Genomic DNA, 18,677 nt, shown 5'->3' on the forward strand with positions numbered 1-18,677 from the left:
CCCTATAACTGAGAAGGATCCTGAGAAGAACTGGTGAAGGAATTTAAAGAAACCAATGTAAATTCAGAGTTCAAATTCAAAAGGATATTATTACAAACGATGGGGGAAAAGGAACCCGACAAAGGAAAACTGAGAGTGGCCCAGCTCTAGAACGGAGTCAGGAAGACCAAAGCCAAGAACAACAGGAGCTTACAAAATATGCCCCCAAAGGTCTGTTTCAGTTCTGCAAGAAGCTGCGCTGGGGCAGCTGGTCCAGGCTGAGGGCGCCATACTGACAAACCAAAAGAAGAGCAGGGGGAAAGCAGAACCAGCCACTAGCTCATTCCTTCTCCTGGCAGGGGAAAACAGGCTTCCCAGCCAGGGCAAGTGGTGAAGAAGACAGCAATGCTTCTCAAAATGAGGTCCATTTCTGAACCCGGAGGTGGACCTCAGTGTACTGAGGGAACCCACAAGAGCATGGGTGTGCTGCCCAGCTCTTCAAAATGGGAAAAGCCCAATGCCTAGACTCCAGCCCAGAGAGCTTGATGCCCATGCCAGGCCAGAGTGTGGCAAGCTCCAGAAACAGATCACTGCCTAACAGCTCTGAGGGACTAACAGGAGACGGCCCTGCCCCCAGCAGGGGAGACTCAGGGACGGCAGGAGATAGCTATACACAGTGGGCTTTCTGTTACATGACTGCGGTGTGTGCATCCGAGTTTGGGCAAAGTATTTAACAGTCTTTTTTTTTTCTTTCCTGGAAATCTACGATGGAAATCTCCTGGAAAGGCAACCATTCAAAATCTCCCCAGACAACCCTCACACAGGACCTGAGAACCCTTCAGGAGCCAGTGATTCTTAACTAGCTTGTGACCACAGTCCGCTTTAAGAAATCCAGACAAATGGATAGAGGCAAAATCAGCTATGAAAGCCAGGGCTGCTTCAGATGTCAAATCAACACTATGGACAGCAAGTCACAAGGCAGGGGGTGTTTATACAGTTTAAAACACCATATTCGATAGCATCCTGTACCCCTAAGGGAACCACAGAGAGTAAAGCTGAGCGCCATCTTCTTGGCTGTTGAGATGACGTCAGAAGAGCAGAGAAGCGCTACTCTAGGAAACTGGAGGTCAGAGCAAGGGAGGCCCCACAGGTAATAGCACAGGGTCATCGGTTCATGGAACAAAGGCTGTCAGACTGGCCTTGAAGGATGGGGAAAAACCAAACCATTGCAGAGAAGAGAACAGGTGTGTCCGTGTGCTAGAAACATATGCAGAGCCATGGAAAGAAGAAATCACCGGGTGTGTTTGGGAAGCAGATGGGAGCCAAATTTGGCTGGAGTGTTAACTATTGCTAGGGGACTCTCAATCAGAGAGTGCACCCAAAGGCCCCAGGGAAGTTATTCAACACTCATACGCAGAGAGGTGGGGCAGAGAGGGAGGGTGGAGGGAGAAAGCCTGAATCGTGTCTAGGCCTCATTCTAGACCTGCAGAATCAGAATCTCTAGAGCAAGTCTGGGCACCTGTGCCAGGGGATCCCCCAGTGACAGTGAGGTGTACCCCTGCTTAAGAACCACCATACACAGGGCGCCTGGGTGTTTCTGTTGATAAAGCGCCTGCTTTCGGCTTAGGTTATGATCCCAGGGTCCTGGGATCGAGTCTCACATCGGGCTCCCCGCTCAGTGGGGAGTCGGCTTTTCTACCCTTCCCCCCTGCTTGTGATCTCTCTCAAATAAATACATAAAATCTTAAAAAAAAAAAAAAAGAACAAAAAAACATGCTCATCCAATCTGGTCTTTTACGAAGGAAGATACTGAGGCCCTGATTAATTCACTGTCATTTCCATGACTAGAAATAAGCTCCTAAAAGAGCTAACACCTCCCACTGAGCCAGGCACACAGAAGCAATGTAAGGAATCCTTTTTACTGCAACAAGTCTGTGGTAACAGAAACCTGGAAATCTTTCTGAACTTTTTTTTTTTTAAAATGAACGCTTACTATGACTTACACTGCTTATTTTACTGTTCTCTATTCTGAAGATTCCTATAGACAAAAAAAATCAAAATATTGCAATCCCCAACTATTCTCTTCAACACTTTTATATATTATACAGAGAAACAATGTTTTGATTTGACAAGCAGTTGCTTCAACAGCTGTCAAACTGTCACTGGACTAGAAAGAGCAGAGGCCTCTAGAGCCAGACAGGCCTGGGCTTACACCCCTGCCCCACCCTTCATACCACCTGAAGCTCCAAGTCTTCTAGCAGTCTCACCTGAAACATAGGAAACCCAACTTCACAGGGCTCTACTATGAATTACAAGAAACTTATACAGTCTTAACACTTAGCACCCCTCATAGATACTCAATCAATGTTAGTTCATTCCCTTCCATAATTATATCACCATAGTTCTTAAAATCCAAGACAGTGTCGAGGTACCAACATACATTCCCCACTCTACATAGCAGGGAATAGACACGATATGGTGTTGACAGCCTATGACCAGAACTCATAGGGTCTTAAATTAGAAAGGAATATGGGGGCACCTGGGTGGCTTTGTTGGTTAAGCATCTGCCTTCAGCTCTCCCCTCAGCTCTCTGCCCCTCCCCCCTCCCCTTGTGAGCTTGTGTGCACTCTCTCTCAAATAAATAAATAAATAAATAAATCTTTTTAAAAAAAGATTTATTATTTATTTATTTATCTGACAGAGAGAGAGATAAAGCGCATATGCGCGCACATAAGCAGGGGGAACGGCAGAGGGAGAAGCAGGCTCCCCATGGAGCAGGGAGCCTGATCCGGGACTCCATCCCAGGACCCAAGGGATCATGACCTGAGCTGAAGGCAGATGCTTAACCGACTGAGCCACCCAGGTGCCCAAATAAATATTTACAAAAAAAGTTTGTCATGTTAAAAAAAAGAAATGAATATGTTTATAGTTGTTGGCACAAAGCTTTTCCAGAAATGACCTGATCAACTGTATCTCAATAAAAGAAAGAAAAAAGAAAAGAAAAAGGAAAAAGAAACATAAGGCAGAGGAGTTGCTAAGAATACATCACCACCACACTCCCCTTTGGAGGGCAACAGCTTAGTTTCATCACCCTCAAAATCCCAACAAAAAACAGAAATGAAAAAACAAACAATAAAAAACACCATATAGAAATGGAGAGATGCTAGGGAAGAGGTGGTCTTCTAGGAAAGAGCCGGTTATTTCTGGAGGGAATCTCCAGAAACGAAGATGCTATGGAAGGTGCGTGGCTTCGGTGCAGGAGATACGCCCCCAAGCAGCCATGTAAAAAGCAGGAGCAAGACCCTGAGAGAGAAGCACAAGGTGGCTGGTCACAACACCACTCTGCAGTGTTTATAATAAACAACACATAGACTAGGGCTGGAAGCTCGAAACACCCCTGGAGACAGGCAGGTCAGGCATATTAGCTTCATCTTACAGGTGGTAAAGCGGAAGCTGGTAAAGCCGAAGTTTCGAGGCCTTTTACAGGGTACGGCCAGGACTGGAGACAGTAGAATGTCTCAGCCACACAAAGCAGTGGGTGAGGGTGGTGAAGATTTCCCCTGCAAACAGGCAGCGCAGGAGCTCCTATTTCCTGAGCAGGATCCTGGGAGGGCTCAGCCTGCTCTGGAATAGCACTTCCCCAGATTTGTAATGACAAAAGCATGAACAAATACAGCATCTGCCCTAACCCTTCACAGCTGGTCATTGAGTGTTTATGTTGTGCAAGGAACGTTTCTAGGCTCCTCTTATCCAGGCAAAATGAAACCTGGCAGATGGAGCTGGATCTCTAAGGGAAAGTTACACAAACCTGCCTTAAATCTAAGTACAGTATCGCTCTCAAGTACCAGCTACACAATTGGGAGGACATTAATAATTTGAAAAAACTACTTCCTGCTTTTCTGTGTGACGGGAACCAAGTAACTAATTTTGACAGAAATGTGTTTTCCAAGCTTGGACAAAGCAACCAGTGGCAATGACACTAAATCATGACTTAAATATAATTCAAAATACTGTACATCTAAACATAAGGTTTCAGAGCGCCCCAAATGTGATTTCTCTTATTTCAATGAATACTCAGCAAAAGAGGCGGGACCCACAACAACAGAGCAACCCTTCCATGGGTCAGCAGTATACCATCCTACACTTACTTATTAATAATCACAACTAATGCACTTAACTACTATCATAACTCCACAAAGTAGTTTCATTATCCCACTGCAGAATCAGGACACAGGCTCAAGGTGATGACAGAAGTGAGTCCGTGGCGGAAGATCTGAACTCAGGTCCCGGTTATTCGACCACAGCACACTGCTCCAGGGTGATGGGCCACTTATCAAGAGGTCATTCTAAGAGGGCATGGCTGAAGAGAACATTCAGAACAGGCTTATAGGAACGCACTGCCCACACACCTCGGGGCGAGCGCAGCCCGGGCCCCAGCTGAGCGGGCTCTGACACCAGCTCCCCACATAGCTTCTGAATGTGGGCCTTGCCCCTGGAACAGGTTTCTGTCCCCATCTGAACATGGTTGTACCTGGCGTTCTTGACCTACGTCACACACTCCTGAGTCCAGCACCCCAGCATGAGAGACCGGAATGGGAACCGCATGTGTAAAACATGTGGCAGGTCTCCTTCTGTGAGGTTAGCTTTCCTGTGCTGAGTTTTCTTATCAAGAGGTATGCTGGTGTGAAGCAGGTATTTTACAAACCATGTCAGAAGGGACTCAGAGGCTGTTCAACTTCTGAGTTGTACCCACTCTCCAATCCCGTGATAGAGTCAGGCAGCATCCCCTCTCAGAAAGACAGCACCACCATGAGCACTGGATTTGATATTACTGACTGCTTTGCTGGCAAATGTACCTGCTGGGCCAGGGGCTGTCAAAATCGTATTTCACTCCTCTGCTCAACTATGCTGGTAAACAAGTGGAAACAGAATCTGACAAGATCAGGAAGTACAGAAAACTATAATCAACACAGACCTGGAAATGTTAAAAACTGAACAAAACCAGCACCTAACCTGAAATGAATTCTCCTCTCCACCATGTCCTTCCTTAAAAACCAAAAGCAGCCACGTGAAGAGCAGGAGCAAGACCCTGAGAGCAAGGAGGCCTGTCTGGGCCGGGAGTGTGCCCGGCTCCACTGTGAGCCTGTGGGTGGTGCCCCCCCCGAAGCCTCAGCCTCCTGTCTGTCAAGGGGGCCCCTTGCAGCTCTGGAATTCTAAACAGACTGCAAAGAGCCAGGAGGCTCTTCCTTAACTTTCTGCTTCAGGGCTGAAAGAGAAGACAAAAAGCAACAGCATTATTCCTGGGACTGCAACTACTTATTTAAGAGTTTCCTTCAGGGTGGCTCAGTCGGTTGAGGTCCGACTCTTGGTTTCGGCTCAGGTCACGATCTTGGGTTTCTGGGATCGGCCCGCACCAGGCTCCTGGCTCTGGGAGTCTGACTGGTATTCTCTCCCTTTCTCTCCCACTCCTTGAACGCATGTGTGTGCACACTCTCTCAAATAAAATCTCTTTAAAAAAAAAAAAAGGAGAGAGAGTTCCCTTCAAATTCCCACCCCCTACTCCCAGCTCAGCACTGTTCGGTGCCTTCCATTGCGCCTGGTGGGCTCATCTCTGGACACTGTGACGGTCACTGCACTGCACATAATACATGCACGACAGGAAGAAGTAATACAAGGGTGAGATTCTGAGATACGGGGAAGACAGATTTTGAATTCAAGAGCTTTTCAATTTTGCAGGAAAAAATATACATTTCTAAACAAAGACACATACATTCACACAGCAGTCTCAAGAAACCTCTTGCTAACCCTAAGGAACAGGTTACTTCAAGAGGCAGGAGAGAGGGGAGGGAAAGAGAACAGGCTCTGCCTATGGTGAGGTCCCGTCTAGGCATGCCACCCCTACCTGGCCCCACCCACCTTTTCAGCACCGAGCCCTCCCCTCCTGCCTCCCCTCCTGCCGCCAGGTGGCTCTCCTCATTGCCCTGGCACGTGTCTTGCTGACTCTGAATAATAATAATAATAATCTACACGTATCTGACACTTAGGATATGCCAAGCACTCTCCAGAACATGTGATATATACTAATTTATTTCACTTTCACACATAGGTTAAGTAAACTAACACACAGAGATTAAGTAACTTGCCCAAGTTCCTCCAACTAAGATGTGGAAGGCACAGGATACACAACCTCCAGAAGTTGGGGTTTTTTTTTAAAGATTTTATTTATTTATTTGACAGAGACAGCAGGAGAGCACAAGCAGGGGGAACAGCAGGCAGGAGAGGGAGAAGTAGGCTCCTCACTGTACAGAAAGCCCGATGCGGGCCTCGAATTCAGGATCCCGGGATCATGACCTGAGCCAAAGGCAGACGCTTAACTGACTGAGCGGCCAAGGCGCCCTTTCAGAAGCTCTTAACCAGTATAGTGTATTTTTCCTCTCAACAGCTTTGCCCTGAAAGAAAGATCCTTTCCTCCCCGGTTTTTACTGGGGTGAGGGTTAGGTTTGTCTATGCCTGTAAGAACAGACAGACAAGGCTGGCTAGAGGAAAACCTGGAGGCAAAAGCTCTCGCATGTGAGCAGTCTGCTGCTTGTCCTGGATCCTGAAGCTGAGGATACATCTGACCCCCTAAACTGAAAGGCCCAGGCATCTCTTTGCCACCTATCCTTAAACTCATCAGCATCACCCTCTGCAACACTCCTTCATGCAGAGACAAGTCTTCCAGTGGCTGGCCAAAGAACTCAGCCCTGCCAGGGCAGAGGGAGGGAGGGAAGGCTCATAGTTCTGGAGGGCCAGGTGCACCAGATATACCAATTTAGGGTAAAACGGCCACTTACCCACTGCTTCTGGAAAATTCCTCAGGGCTAGCCTAACTAAAACCTAAGAAAGAGACAGCACAAGGTCAGAAGAAGCAGGCAGCCATACTGGGAAGTAGGTGAACTGTCACCAGCATTCCCCAGGGCATCTCTCATAGCCACTGCCCACATTCACTTTGAGGGATGAACTACTTAACCTCACCGGCTGCCAGGCCCCTCCCCTCAACAAACCAAACCCTTGCTTATTCTTCCAGGGCCAGACCAAGTTCCACCTTCTCAATGTCAGAGGATCTTTTCCTCCCCTGTACTCCATTATTCAGCTGGCATATATCCAGCATACAATGGACAGACCAGGATTTCTTTGTTCTAGACGCATGGCGTTTTTCTCCCTCACTGAGCTCCTCGAGTACAGAGCCAAGAGGAGGTGCCCTGTGAGCTGAGCCTTAAAGGACAAGAAATTGCCCTGATGGAGAGAAGAGCCAGGGAGGCCCATTACAAGACCCAAGAGTGCAAAGTATGTTTAGGGGATCCCAAGGGCAAGTGGGGAAAGAGACTGTCAAGACCAGACCTTGAAGGAACATACTAAGGAATGTGGGTTTTTAAATACAGAGCCCTGATCTCCTGGATTTGGTTCCAATCGCTGAGAGCAGGGCCTGAGCCCTGAGCACATGCACTTCTGCTTGATGCACTGCTGGTTAGGAATCATGCGGGACTGAGGACAGACTGGTGAGGAATAAGAGGAAGCACCGAGGAATCCAGTGCAGGTGTCCTACCACAATGGATGGCCTCAACTAAAGGAGCGGTACTGCGTATGGAGAAGAGACACACAGACACCAGAGATAAAGGCCTAGTTGAGCAGAATCTGGCAAGTGGCTAGATGGGGGAAGATGGGGTGAGGAGGGCTTCCCCAGGTTCCTCCTTGGATGACTGAGTAGACAAGGCAATCATTAACTAAGGAAGGTAAGACCGAAGAAGCATGGGGCACAGATGAGCTTGGACAACTACAGTTCCACGTGCCATTCAAAGAGAAAACTCTCAAGGTGGTTAGATACAAAATCTGGGCTCAGGAAAGATATCTTGGGGTTCTCTAAGTTTAATCCCTTAGCGTTATAGCAAAGAAAATAGAAATATCTCTTGAACATTTCATGGTGCTCTCCAATGGAATGAGAATATGTCCAAGTGACTTCGTACAATATGACACTAATTTGACAAACTCTTGATAGAGTTGTAACAAAATCAGAATAGGTCCAAGTACCCTGAGACAAGTGTTTTTGTTCTAGTACAGACCTTAAGAAAAGATCGCAAATGTTGCAACAACTAAGTACACTCTCTTTTCCAGGGCCTGCCCCAATTTTCTTTTAATGTAGAAACATTTACAATGAGTGTCATTAAGGGAGGCCGAAATAATCCCAACTTACTGGGATTTTACATTTAGGATAAAAGAAAAAAATGCAATGCTTTTCTGAATTCCCCAAAACCCAGTGCATTCAGGACATTTATATTGGCACAGCGTCATCTTGGAAAACCTTCTGACACACACAACACACCCACCAGACATGCTCACTACTATCATGTTAATTACCCAACTTCAGAGAACATAAACTTGTACTCAAAAGCAAACCAGTTTATTGCCTATGAATTCCAAGAAAAGAACTGTTATTTAGTGACTCCTCCTACTTATTCATGTGTAACTATAAGAAGTACACCAATATGGAGTATACCATGAGACAAAGTACACCAATATGGAGTTCTGACTGAACTTTTTTTTTTTCAAGATTTGAGAGAGAGAAAAAGAGAAAGAGCGCGTGCAGGTGAGCATGAGTGGCGGGAGGGGCACAAGGAGAGAACCCCAAGCCAACTCCCCGCTAAGCACCGAGCCGTCACAGATGGGTGATCCCATGACCTATGAGATCACGACCTGAGCCGAAATCACTAGTCCGATGTCGACTGAGCCACCCATGAACCCTCTGACTGAAGATTATTTAAATAGCATTAAAAGGGTGCTACAAATCTCAATTCCTTATCTCAACAGTTACACCATAATAACTAATAAAATGTCACCCCCCTTCTTAAATCTCTAACTTTCCCCACTTAGAAAAGCCCTTCTGGGAAGATACCCAGCTGCAAGGCCCTTAAGGGACATGTGTGCAATTCAGAGGCTGAAAAGAAATGATCAGACTGCAATCAATTTCCTTAGCCACACCTACAGGTTTCACTTTTGTAGCTATTTCCCTTCCTGATAGAAGCAATGGTTACATTCGAATTGTTGCCACCAATGCTGAATTTGCTGCTTGCAAATTAAAATGTATTTAATGTTTTAACATTGTAATTCCTAAAAAGGGTTCTGAGCAAGGCTAATCCTTTTGGCAAATGCTTTTTATTTTTTTTAGGATTATTTATTTTTGAGAGAGAGAGAGAGCCGGGGGAGGGGCAGAGGGAGAAGCAGACTGCCCGCTGAGCAGGGAGCCCAACGTCAGACCCCCAGGACCTTGGGACCATGACCGCAGCCAAAGGCAAACAGAAGCCTAACCAACTGAGCCACTCCGGCTCCTGGCAAATGCTTTTTATTTTGTTATTTTTTTTTAAGATTTTTTTTTTATTTGACAGAGAGAGACACAGCGAGAGAGGGAACACAAGCAGGGGGAGTGGGAGAGGGAGAAGCAGGCTTCCCGCTGAGCAGGGAGCCCGATGTGGGGCTCGATCCCAGGACCCCGGGATCATAACCTGAGCCGAAGGCAGACGCTTAATGACCGAGCCACCCAGGAGCCCCCTGGCAAATGCTTTTTAAATTAAAGACTCGATCATACTCACCTTGCCTAAAATAACTTCTCAGCCCAAATACAAATCACTCTACTTTTAATAATGTATCTTATACTATCTGCAGACAGTCCATTGTTATAAAGAAATCTTCGTGAGTGTCCTCGATAATAGTTTTTGAGGAAATCTAAAATTCTTTAAGATGTAATTCATTTGATTTTTCAACAAGTTTCTTTCATCATAGAAAACACCTTTTATTACTTCCACCCCAGATACTGATCGACATGCATCAATAATTTGGTGGTTTTTTTTTTAACTAACACGCTTAAACCCTGACTCTCAGAGCCAATGACCTGCATCATGTAACCAGCATTCCTCTACCAAACTAAAAGAATTTCCATCCACAACTCAAGAAACTACATAGTCTTCCAAGCATCCTTGGAGTAAGAAAGGGGCATAGACCTTGGAATCTGAAGCTAGGGAGATTTAAACCTCTTACCTCTCCCACCCTGGTCAGCTTGCTACTCCACCTTAGTAACACTCAACCTATCAAAGCCTCACAATTCTCTCATTTGCAAAATAAAGATGACAATATGCTAACTCTAAATGTTATTGAAAAGAATCAACGTAAATGATCTAGCACTTAAAAGCACTCAGTTAATGTTACACATTTTCTCTAAGCTTCAGTTTTTTGGAAACACAAAAATAACTTAAAAACCACAGTAACTCCCCTTTCAGACCCTTGGAAGCCTGCGAACCCCAAACTAGGTCAACTGGGATAGACTAGGGATACCATACAAGGATGAATTAGGTCAAGATTCCTGTCCTCGAGGAACTCAGAACCCAATAGGAAGGCAAGTCTAACACAAAATCTGATTGGGACAAATCTCAAAGAGAAACATAAAGAAAAGTGCTGTGGTCACAAAAAGGAGGAAACAACCTACTCTGAAGGGGGACGGGGCAAAGGCCTCAGAGAGTAGCTGGCACTGGAACAGAACCTAGGATTTCCCTGGAAGGGAGGAGAGGAGAGGAGGAAGGCAGCCTTTCTCAAAGACCAAACAGCAAGTGCAAAGGAAGAACACATAGCAACTGAGTAAGAGCAGTGGGCTCGGAAGTCAAACAGAAATGCGATTGATTATAGCTCACTTTCCCAAGCTAGGCAAACTGGAGCAACCCAACAAATCTCTCAGCATTCCGTTTTCCCACCTACAAAATGGGAATGTCTACTTTTCAGGGAAGATTAAACATGATTATGAATGTGAAGTACAGGGCTGCACAAAGGCACAGCTTAAAAAAAAAAAGTAGCTACTATGATTTGCAAGGATAGTGGGAAAATAAGGGGCAGGAGGTGAGGCTAAAGAGATTACTTTCAGCCAGCCTAAGAAGGGTCTTGCATGCCAAATAAGAAGTTAAGATTAACTGCTGAGGACAATAAGATCACAGAGGTTTCAATAGGAGTGAAAGGATTAAATATTTACTTTAGAAAAAGAACTTTGGTGTCCAAGAAGGGGAGTCCGAGACGAGTCCGTACTTGGAAAAGCATCTGAGAGATGAGGGTACGGACACTCGTAATTGCAGTAAGATTAGGAAGGGAAGCACACTCAAGAACTCCGTCTAAAGTAAAATCCACAAGTCTTAATGGGTGACTGCATTTGGGGAGTAGAGTACGGAAATAAGTGAATAACAGTTCTCTCATCTGGATGACTGGTGGGTGAATGGTGGTGTCACCGGGAGAAAAAAGATGAGAAGTCTGGAATCTGCTGACTGTTCTTTTGCGCCCACTTCCAATCCAGTTTTATGAAGTTAAATGTCGTCTCCAGCCCTTAGTGAACAAAAGAAAGGAAACGTTCCCAGGGAGGGAGGGCCCAGAGGCTGTGACTCCAAGTTCAATGTCTAGTTCCACCAAGCACTGCTCTCTGCCCAAGAGGAGGCCCAGCCCTTTATCTCCTCTCAGGAAATCAGCTCCCGGGTCTTTTTATTTCCGGCCCGGTGCAACCCGGCAGCACTATCCGGGCGCGGACTCACAAATCTTGGCGAGGTCGGCTCCTGAGGACGCCGGCAAACATACTCGAGAAAGAACCAAGCCAGTTTAGCATCTGTATTCCTCACCAGAGGAGCCACTTAGCAAGAAGGCACCCCGCTGCATGTAAGATACAAAGTACCAAGTTATTTTTATAAACTTTGGCGGGTTTGGGTTCGAACGACTGAAGCCAATCCCCACCCCACCCCCTGAAATGGCACTTTTGCTTCAGCGGGGAAAGGAGATCCTGATAATAGTAAATGGTAGGTTGAAAAGGAGACGGGGAAGAACAGCGCCGCGAACGCGGCCGACCCCACGCCTTCCTGGAGTTGGAACTTGCCCGCTGTGTGACTCTGCAGTCACAAGGCGACAGTTTGCTAGGACCCAGAGCAATTTCAAACGACCCACAAACAAACTGCCCTAACTTTTTTCGCCTGGCCTCCTCCTTCCTTCCCCAGCCCAAGCCTCCCAACCTCCCGGCCTCCGGAGCTCTAAAACCGGCGCGCTGCGGCCCAGGGCGGGGCGGCTCGGCGGCGCGGGCTCCCGGCCGGAGCTCCGGCGCTCGGGCCTTCCCCGCGGGCGCCCGGTTTGGGACCTCACGGCCGGGCCCCCACATCAACGCCGCCCCCGACTCGGGAGGCGGCCACCGCGAGGAGGACCTGGCCCGGTTCCGGGCGGAGGGCGACGTGAACGCCCCAGTCCGGGCGGAGGGGCCAGCGGCAGCTCCCAGCGCGGCCTGGCGCTCCCGCCCAGGCTGCGGCCTAGGCGGCCCCGTTACCTCCCTCAGCCCGCGTGCGGTCAGGGGGGTGGTGGGGCCACACAGGGACGGGAGACCCAGCGGCGACGCCCCGAGGAGTCCCGGTCCGCCGCGGGGACCCCGGGCCCGAGACGCGCCCCCCCCCCCCGCCCGACCGGCGCCGGAGAATGGCTTTTACCTTCATCAGCCTCCTGCTGGCCGCCATCTTGGAACTGGTGCTGCTGCTTTCCCAGAATGCATCGCGGCCCGCCCGGCGGCTGGAGCCCCCGCACTTCCTGGAGCGGGGGAGGGGCGGGCGGAGCGCTCCCCGAAGTGCGAAGTGCCTACTGTGTGCCGCCAGGGTGCTGGGCGAACACAGATGAACGGGACTGGGAGACACCCTGCCTTTACTGGACGTCCAATCCGACGGCGATTACAAAAGTGCTTGGCACATAGTAGGTGCACAATAAATATTGGTTGCATAAGATCATTGCATAACCAAGATTATTCTGGACACTGATAAGTGCTGTGAAGAAAAGGAAACCGAGGGGAGCCTGGCTGGCTCAGTTAAGCGTCTGCCTTCCACTCAGTTCATGATCCCAGGGTGTTCGGATCGAGTCCCCATTGGGCTCCTTGCTCAGCGGAGAGCCTGCTTCTCCCTCTCCCTCTGCTGCTCCCCCTGCTTGTTCTCTCTGTGTGTCAAATAAATAAAATCTTAAAAGAAAACTGGGTGATGGGAAAGTGACTGTGGGGAGCTACTTTTTTTTTTTTTAAGATTTTATTTAATTTGAGAGAGAGAGAGAGAAAATGCACAAGAGGAGGGAGGGTCAGAGGGAGAAGCAGACTCGCCACTGAACAGGGAGCCCGAAGCAGATGCCGGACTCCTGGAACTCCAGGACTGTGACGTGAGCGGAAGGCCGTCGCTTAACCAACTGAGCCACCCAGGCGCCCATGGGGGACCTACTTTTCATTGGGAAGTCAGAGAAGCCTCACTGAGGAAATAGTATAATAACAGCTAACACTGGAACCTCAGATGCCAGCTCCCCCCTCCTGTGCTTTATTTTCCTTAGTCTTTGAAACCACTCTATGAGATGGCTACCATTAACAGCCCATCTCACAGGAAACAGAAGCAGAGAGAAGGCCGATGATTTGCCCAAGTTCATGCAGCTAGCTAGGAGCAGAGACTGAGCTGCTGGCTTCACGGCCAACCCTGGAACCTGAAGGATGGGATGGAGCAGCTGAGAGACTGGGAAGAGATTGTTTCAAGCAGGAGAAAAGACACTGGCAAAGGCCATGAGGCTGTCTGGATGGCCAGGATGGAGTAAGATGTTAATAGTGAGCAAGGGAGGCAGGTGACAGACCAGGACAGCCTTAGAAGAACAGAAGGGGTTTGGCTTTTCTTCTGTACTCTGTGAGAGACCTTCGGTGGATGTGTGTAGCAGCCACAGAGTCAGATGTACATGTTTAAGGAAAGTACTATGATTGGAAAATGAAGAATGGAGGGGGATAAGCAGGGGAGTAGGGGCCATTTGGAAGCCAGTTGTAGCCAATCAGGCAAAACTGATGGTGGTTTGGTTGTCGGGTAACAGTGCAGGCAAAGAGAAGGGTCCAGCTTCAGGACACAGTTAGGCCTTGTGAAGGAGTTTTTCTCCATTCTAACAGCAATGAGTTTCCCATGAAAGGAGAGAAGAAATGAGCACTGGAGATGATGCAGCCTGGAAGGGGGCTGGCCTTCCACACAGTGTCCTGGGAGCCCAGGCTTGATGTGGGTTGGGGGGACTAGATGACAAGCCTCATGCAGTCAAGGTTCTGTCTGCCCTTTGTCTCCCCCCAGGGCTGGCATGCAGTGGGTGTTCAAGAATCATTCAGCAAGTGTGTGAGGGACTCCATCAGCTAGCTCCCTAGCGGCCTGGGGGACTTGGAAGTGTGGCCTAGTGACTGGCTCCATGCTCCTGCTGTATACACTAAGCCTGGTGCTATAGAGGTCCATGTCCAAGAGAGAACACAGCTTTTGGGGAGCTGCCTCCCCCCTCTAGAGAACCACAGAGGGAAAGGGAACCCTGCCTTGAAGAATTCCAAGCCGACTGAGGAAGCACAGTGCACACCCTCAACCTGGACATGAGAAACTGGGAATGGAAGGTGAGGTCAGGAGAGGCCAAGTGCCAAGAGCTAGCCTCTGCCGTGGCATCTTCCTGTGCCCTCGCGGTCACCCTGCAAAATGGCTCCCTTGCAGGTGAGGAATGAAGGCTCGGAGCAGCAGAGTAGTGTTGTTAAACACGCACACAGAAAACGGACCCAGCCCCAGCGGAAAAGATACCTGGTCTCTGGGGCCCCTCTCCTGCTCTAAAACTTTTATTGCTCCCAATGGCAGGCCTGGCTTCTGGACACGCTAGCCCCCTTCCGTTCAGACAAACCATGTTCATTTGGACCTGGCCTTTGTCTGCCACTTCCCAGAGGCTTCCATTAAAAGTGGCCTCTTCCTCGTCTTCTTCCACTCCTCCACCTCCTGGACTCCAGGCCCTTTGGCTAGAACCTACCACATGCTTCTTCTCCCAGTCAGCACAGGGTCCTGGGTGCTCACCTGCTAGGCTCAGCGAGGGAGATACAAAGGTGGCACCTGCCCTCAAGCAGCTTGTAGCATCCTGGGGAGGCATCGAGGAGAATGCCAGAATGTGGCAATGGTCGGGTGAGGTGTGGGAGCCCAGAGGGGAAGCCTGACAGTGGCCGAAGGAGGGGCCAGGGATGGAAGGAGCTCCTCAGCAGGTTGACTGTATGCCTGACACTGGGCGCTGCATATTTACACCCATCACCAAGTTCACTGGCACCACAGAGCAGCACTAAGATGTTCCATTTCACAGGTGAGGAAACTGAGGCCCTGAGAGTGGTAGCTTGCCCTTCATCACCCAACTAGGAAGAAGGGGTTCCAGAAGTTAGACCCTGATCTGTTTCACGCTGGTGAGGCTCTGCCTTGACCTCCTTCTGCTGGCCCAAAGCCTCACATCCTACATCTCTCCCTTCCCAAGACCAGTGCTCCCGCCACACCACACCCCCTGCCTCTGTCCTTGCTGCTCCTTTTGCCTGTGATGCCTTTGTCATTCCCTCCCCACAACACCACCTTACCCATCTGGCAAATGCTAATTCTTCTTCTTCCTTCCCTTCTCCTCCTCCTCCTCTTCCTCCTTCCTCTCCTTCTCCTTCTTTTTTTTTTTTAAGATTTTATTTATTTATTCAACAGAGATAAAGACAGACAGCGAGAGAGGGAACACAAGCAGGGGGAGTGGGAGAGGAAGAAGCAGGCTCATAGTGGAGGAGCCTGATGTGGGGCTCGATCCCATAATGCCGGGATCACGCCCTGAGCCGAAGGCAGATGCTTAACCGCTGTGCCACCCAGGTGCCCCTCCTTCTTCTTTTTTTAAGTAGGCTCATTGCCCAGCACAGAACCCAGCATGGGACTCGAACTCCCAACCCAGAGATCAAGACCTGAGCTGAGATCAAGAGTCCGATTGAGCCACCCAGGCGCCCCAAGTGCTAATCATTCTTGAAAACTCAGCTTACCTTGCTGGCTCACTTGCTTGAACCGACAGCCTGCTGGGTGCTGGGTTCCCATGAGTGTGAATGCACAGATGTTCTATTGACTCCCCCAACTGCCCTCTGAGGTCAGAACTCTTATCAGCCCCACTTACAAAGAAAGAAACTGAGGCTCAAAGGGTCAATCAACTTTTCAGCCACCCAGCTGGTCAGAGCGTCAAGCCCAAGTCTGCTCTTGACTGTAAGGGAGAAACTAAGGTCTGGGAAGCTCAGCTGACTGAAAGTGTTCCTTCTTTCCCTCTATCCTCCCTCCCAACCTCCCTCTTTCCTTCCATCCTCCCTTCACAAATCCCATTGGGGGATCTCTGTGCTTAGTGAAGGAGGAAATTCACATGGTGCCTGGCCACCCTGCCCTGACTAGGTTGGGCACTCCACAAACAGTCGGTGAAGGACTGTCCCTTGGGGGCGCCTGGATGGCTTAGACAGTTGGACGTTTGAGTCTTGATTTTTTTTTTAAGATTTTATTTATTTATTCGACAGAGATAGAGACAGCCAGCGAGAGAGGGAACACAAGCAGGGAGAGTGGGAAAGGAAGAAGCAGGCTCACAGTGGAGGAGCCTGATGTGGGGCTCGATCCCATAACGCCGGGATCACGCCCTGAGCCGAAGGCAGACGCTTAACCGCTGTGCCACCCAGGCGCTCCTTGAGTCATGATTTTGGCTCAGGTCATGATCTCAGGATCATGAGATGGAGCTCTGTGTGGGGCTCCATCCTCAGCTGGGAGTCTACTTCTCCCTCTCCCTCTGCCCCTCCCCACTGCTTGTTCTCTCTAATAAATAAATAAAATCTAAAAAAAAGGGGGGGGGGACTGTCCCTGACCTGGAGCAATAGCCACACGACTGGACAAAAGGTACTGGTGTCAGTAAGAAGGCTGATGAGGCCTTGTGCTTCAGGCTGCCGAAGGAGGGCAGATGGAATAGGTGTAGAGGGGAAAGAAGTGGAGACGGCGGAAGACACAAGATAGGTCTGTCCTGGAAACAGTGGAGAGCTGGAAACACTGACGCTGCCAACAGCAACTGGGTCCTCAGGAAGGAGCGGCCATTTGTCTGAAGGCTTGGGGATGACAATTTTGTTCAGATTGCCAGAGCCGGTGGGCCAGGCTACGCTGGCACCAGTTCAGAGCCCAGACTTGGATCCTCCAGGCATGGGCACAAGTCCCTGTGTGACCCTGAGCAGTTCGCTCCTCTGGAGAGGACAGAGCCAGGCTCCCCGGCTACAGTGAGGACTCCAGGACAAGGCCTGCAACGTGGAGTAGGTGCAGGCTGGGCACCCACAGGGGCACACGCCTGACGAGCCGGGCTGGGGCTGCTGGGGTGAAAGGCTGGCCGGGCAGGCCGGGGAGCCCTAGCCAGAGAGCTAAAAGCTGGCACACACTTGTCCTTCCCTCCCCAGGATGGCATGGAGTAGGGGCTTGGGAGGTGGTGACAGACAACAGCATGGGCCCTCTCCAGGTACCCAGCCCTATCCAGGGAGGGGCAGTGCTGGGGGTTCCGGGCCTACCCACAACTTAGAGTGAGAAGACCTGATCCGGCCCCTGCTGAATGACCCTTCTTCCCCTCTGGGCTCCAGTTTCTCTTCAGGCAACTGAGAACTGGGACACAATTGCCAAGACTCAATGCCAGACCCTTGTGGGCATTCCCTGGGTGGGGCGGGCATGGCAGCGAGCCGGTGCAGGCAGCCAGACCGCAGAGGGCTGGGGGCTTGGCAGGTCGCACTGCCTGAAATCTGATCTCAGCTCCGGGCTGCCCTCACGCCCTCTCCTGCCTCGGCTCTCAGGGAAGCCTGCTCTGGCAGGGCTCTTCACCCCATTGGCACCATATCCAACACTTACAGTCCCCTGCCCACGATTCGAGTCCTTTGCCACATCTGTGTTTAACCTCTGTGTCCTCCCTTGGACTATAAATTCCAAGAGGACAGAGACCACACCTGGCCTGCATGCCTCTGTCTTCTTCAGTCATGTATTTATTGCAGATGTGCTAGGCACTGTTCTAGATGCTGAGGACACATCAGAGAACAGATAGAAAACACATTGACCCAGGAGCACCTGGATGGCTCAGTCGGAAGAGCGTGCAACTCTTGATCTCGGGGGTCGTGAGTTCGAGCCCCACGTTGGGTGTAGAGATTACTTATATAAATAAACATGGGCGCCTAGGTGGCTCAGAAGCATCTGCCTTCGGCTCAGGTCATGATCTCAGAGTCCTGGGATCCAGCCCCGCATTGGGCTCTCCACTCAGCGGCGAGTCTGCTTCTCCTTCTCCCTCTGTGCTCTCTCGTTTTCGCTCTTTCATAAATAAATAAATAAATAAATAAATAAATAAACAAATAAATAATTAACTTATTACATAAATAAATAAACTGAAGAAAAAGGTAAAGAAAACCCTTTGTTAAAAAGAAAAAAAAAGGAAACACACTGACCCAAAAATAAGGGATGTAGAGTGGAAGCTGGGGCTACAGGGGTCTGTCTGGAAGCTTAAAGTCCTCCAGTGGGGGGCACCTGGGTGGCTCAATCAGGCAAGCATTTAACTCTTGATTTTGGCTCAAGTCTTAATCTCAGGGGCCTGTGATCAAGCCCCACATTGCACTCCACGCTCAGCGGGGTGTCTGCTTCTCTCTCTCCCTCTGCCATACCCCCCATTTGTGCTCTGTTTCCCTCTCAAATAAATAAATAAAATCTTAAAAAAAAAAAATCCTCCAGTGGGCTGGCTCTCTGGATGGAGTCTTCGTCTCTCATTAAGGCCAGGCAAGCTCTGTAAAGCTCAAGATATGGGTGGCAGAGCTGAAACAG

The 18,677-nt window shown here is 49.4% G+C and overlaps 1 protein-coding gene across 1 annotated transcript in view; it reads right to left on the reverse strand.

Annotated features, from left to right (window-relative positions):
• The window catches only part of UBE2L3 (ubiquitin conjugating enzyme E2 L3), a 53,093-nt gene extending 40,464 nt beyond the window's left edge, over positions 1 to 12,629 (reverse strand). Inside the window, exon 1 of the mRNA XM_040619546.1 lies at positions 12,504 to 12,629. Within this exon, the coding sequence (XP_040475480.1) occupies positions 12,504 to 12,530 (27 nt within the window). The 5' untranslated portion in view covers positions 12,531 to 12,629. The remainder of the gene's footprint in view (positions 1 to 12,503) is intronic.
• Positions 12,630 to 18,677: the final 6,048 nt, after the last annotated feature.

Source organism: Ursus maritimus, unplaced genomic scaffold (assembly GCF_017311325.1).
Source record: "Ursus maritimus isolate PB19 unplaced genomic scaffold, ASM1731132v1 scaffold_33, whole genome shotgun sequence".
Classification (NCBI taxonomy): Eukaryota; Metazoa; Chordata; class Mammalia; order Carnivora; family Ursidae; genus Ursus; species Ursus maritimus.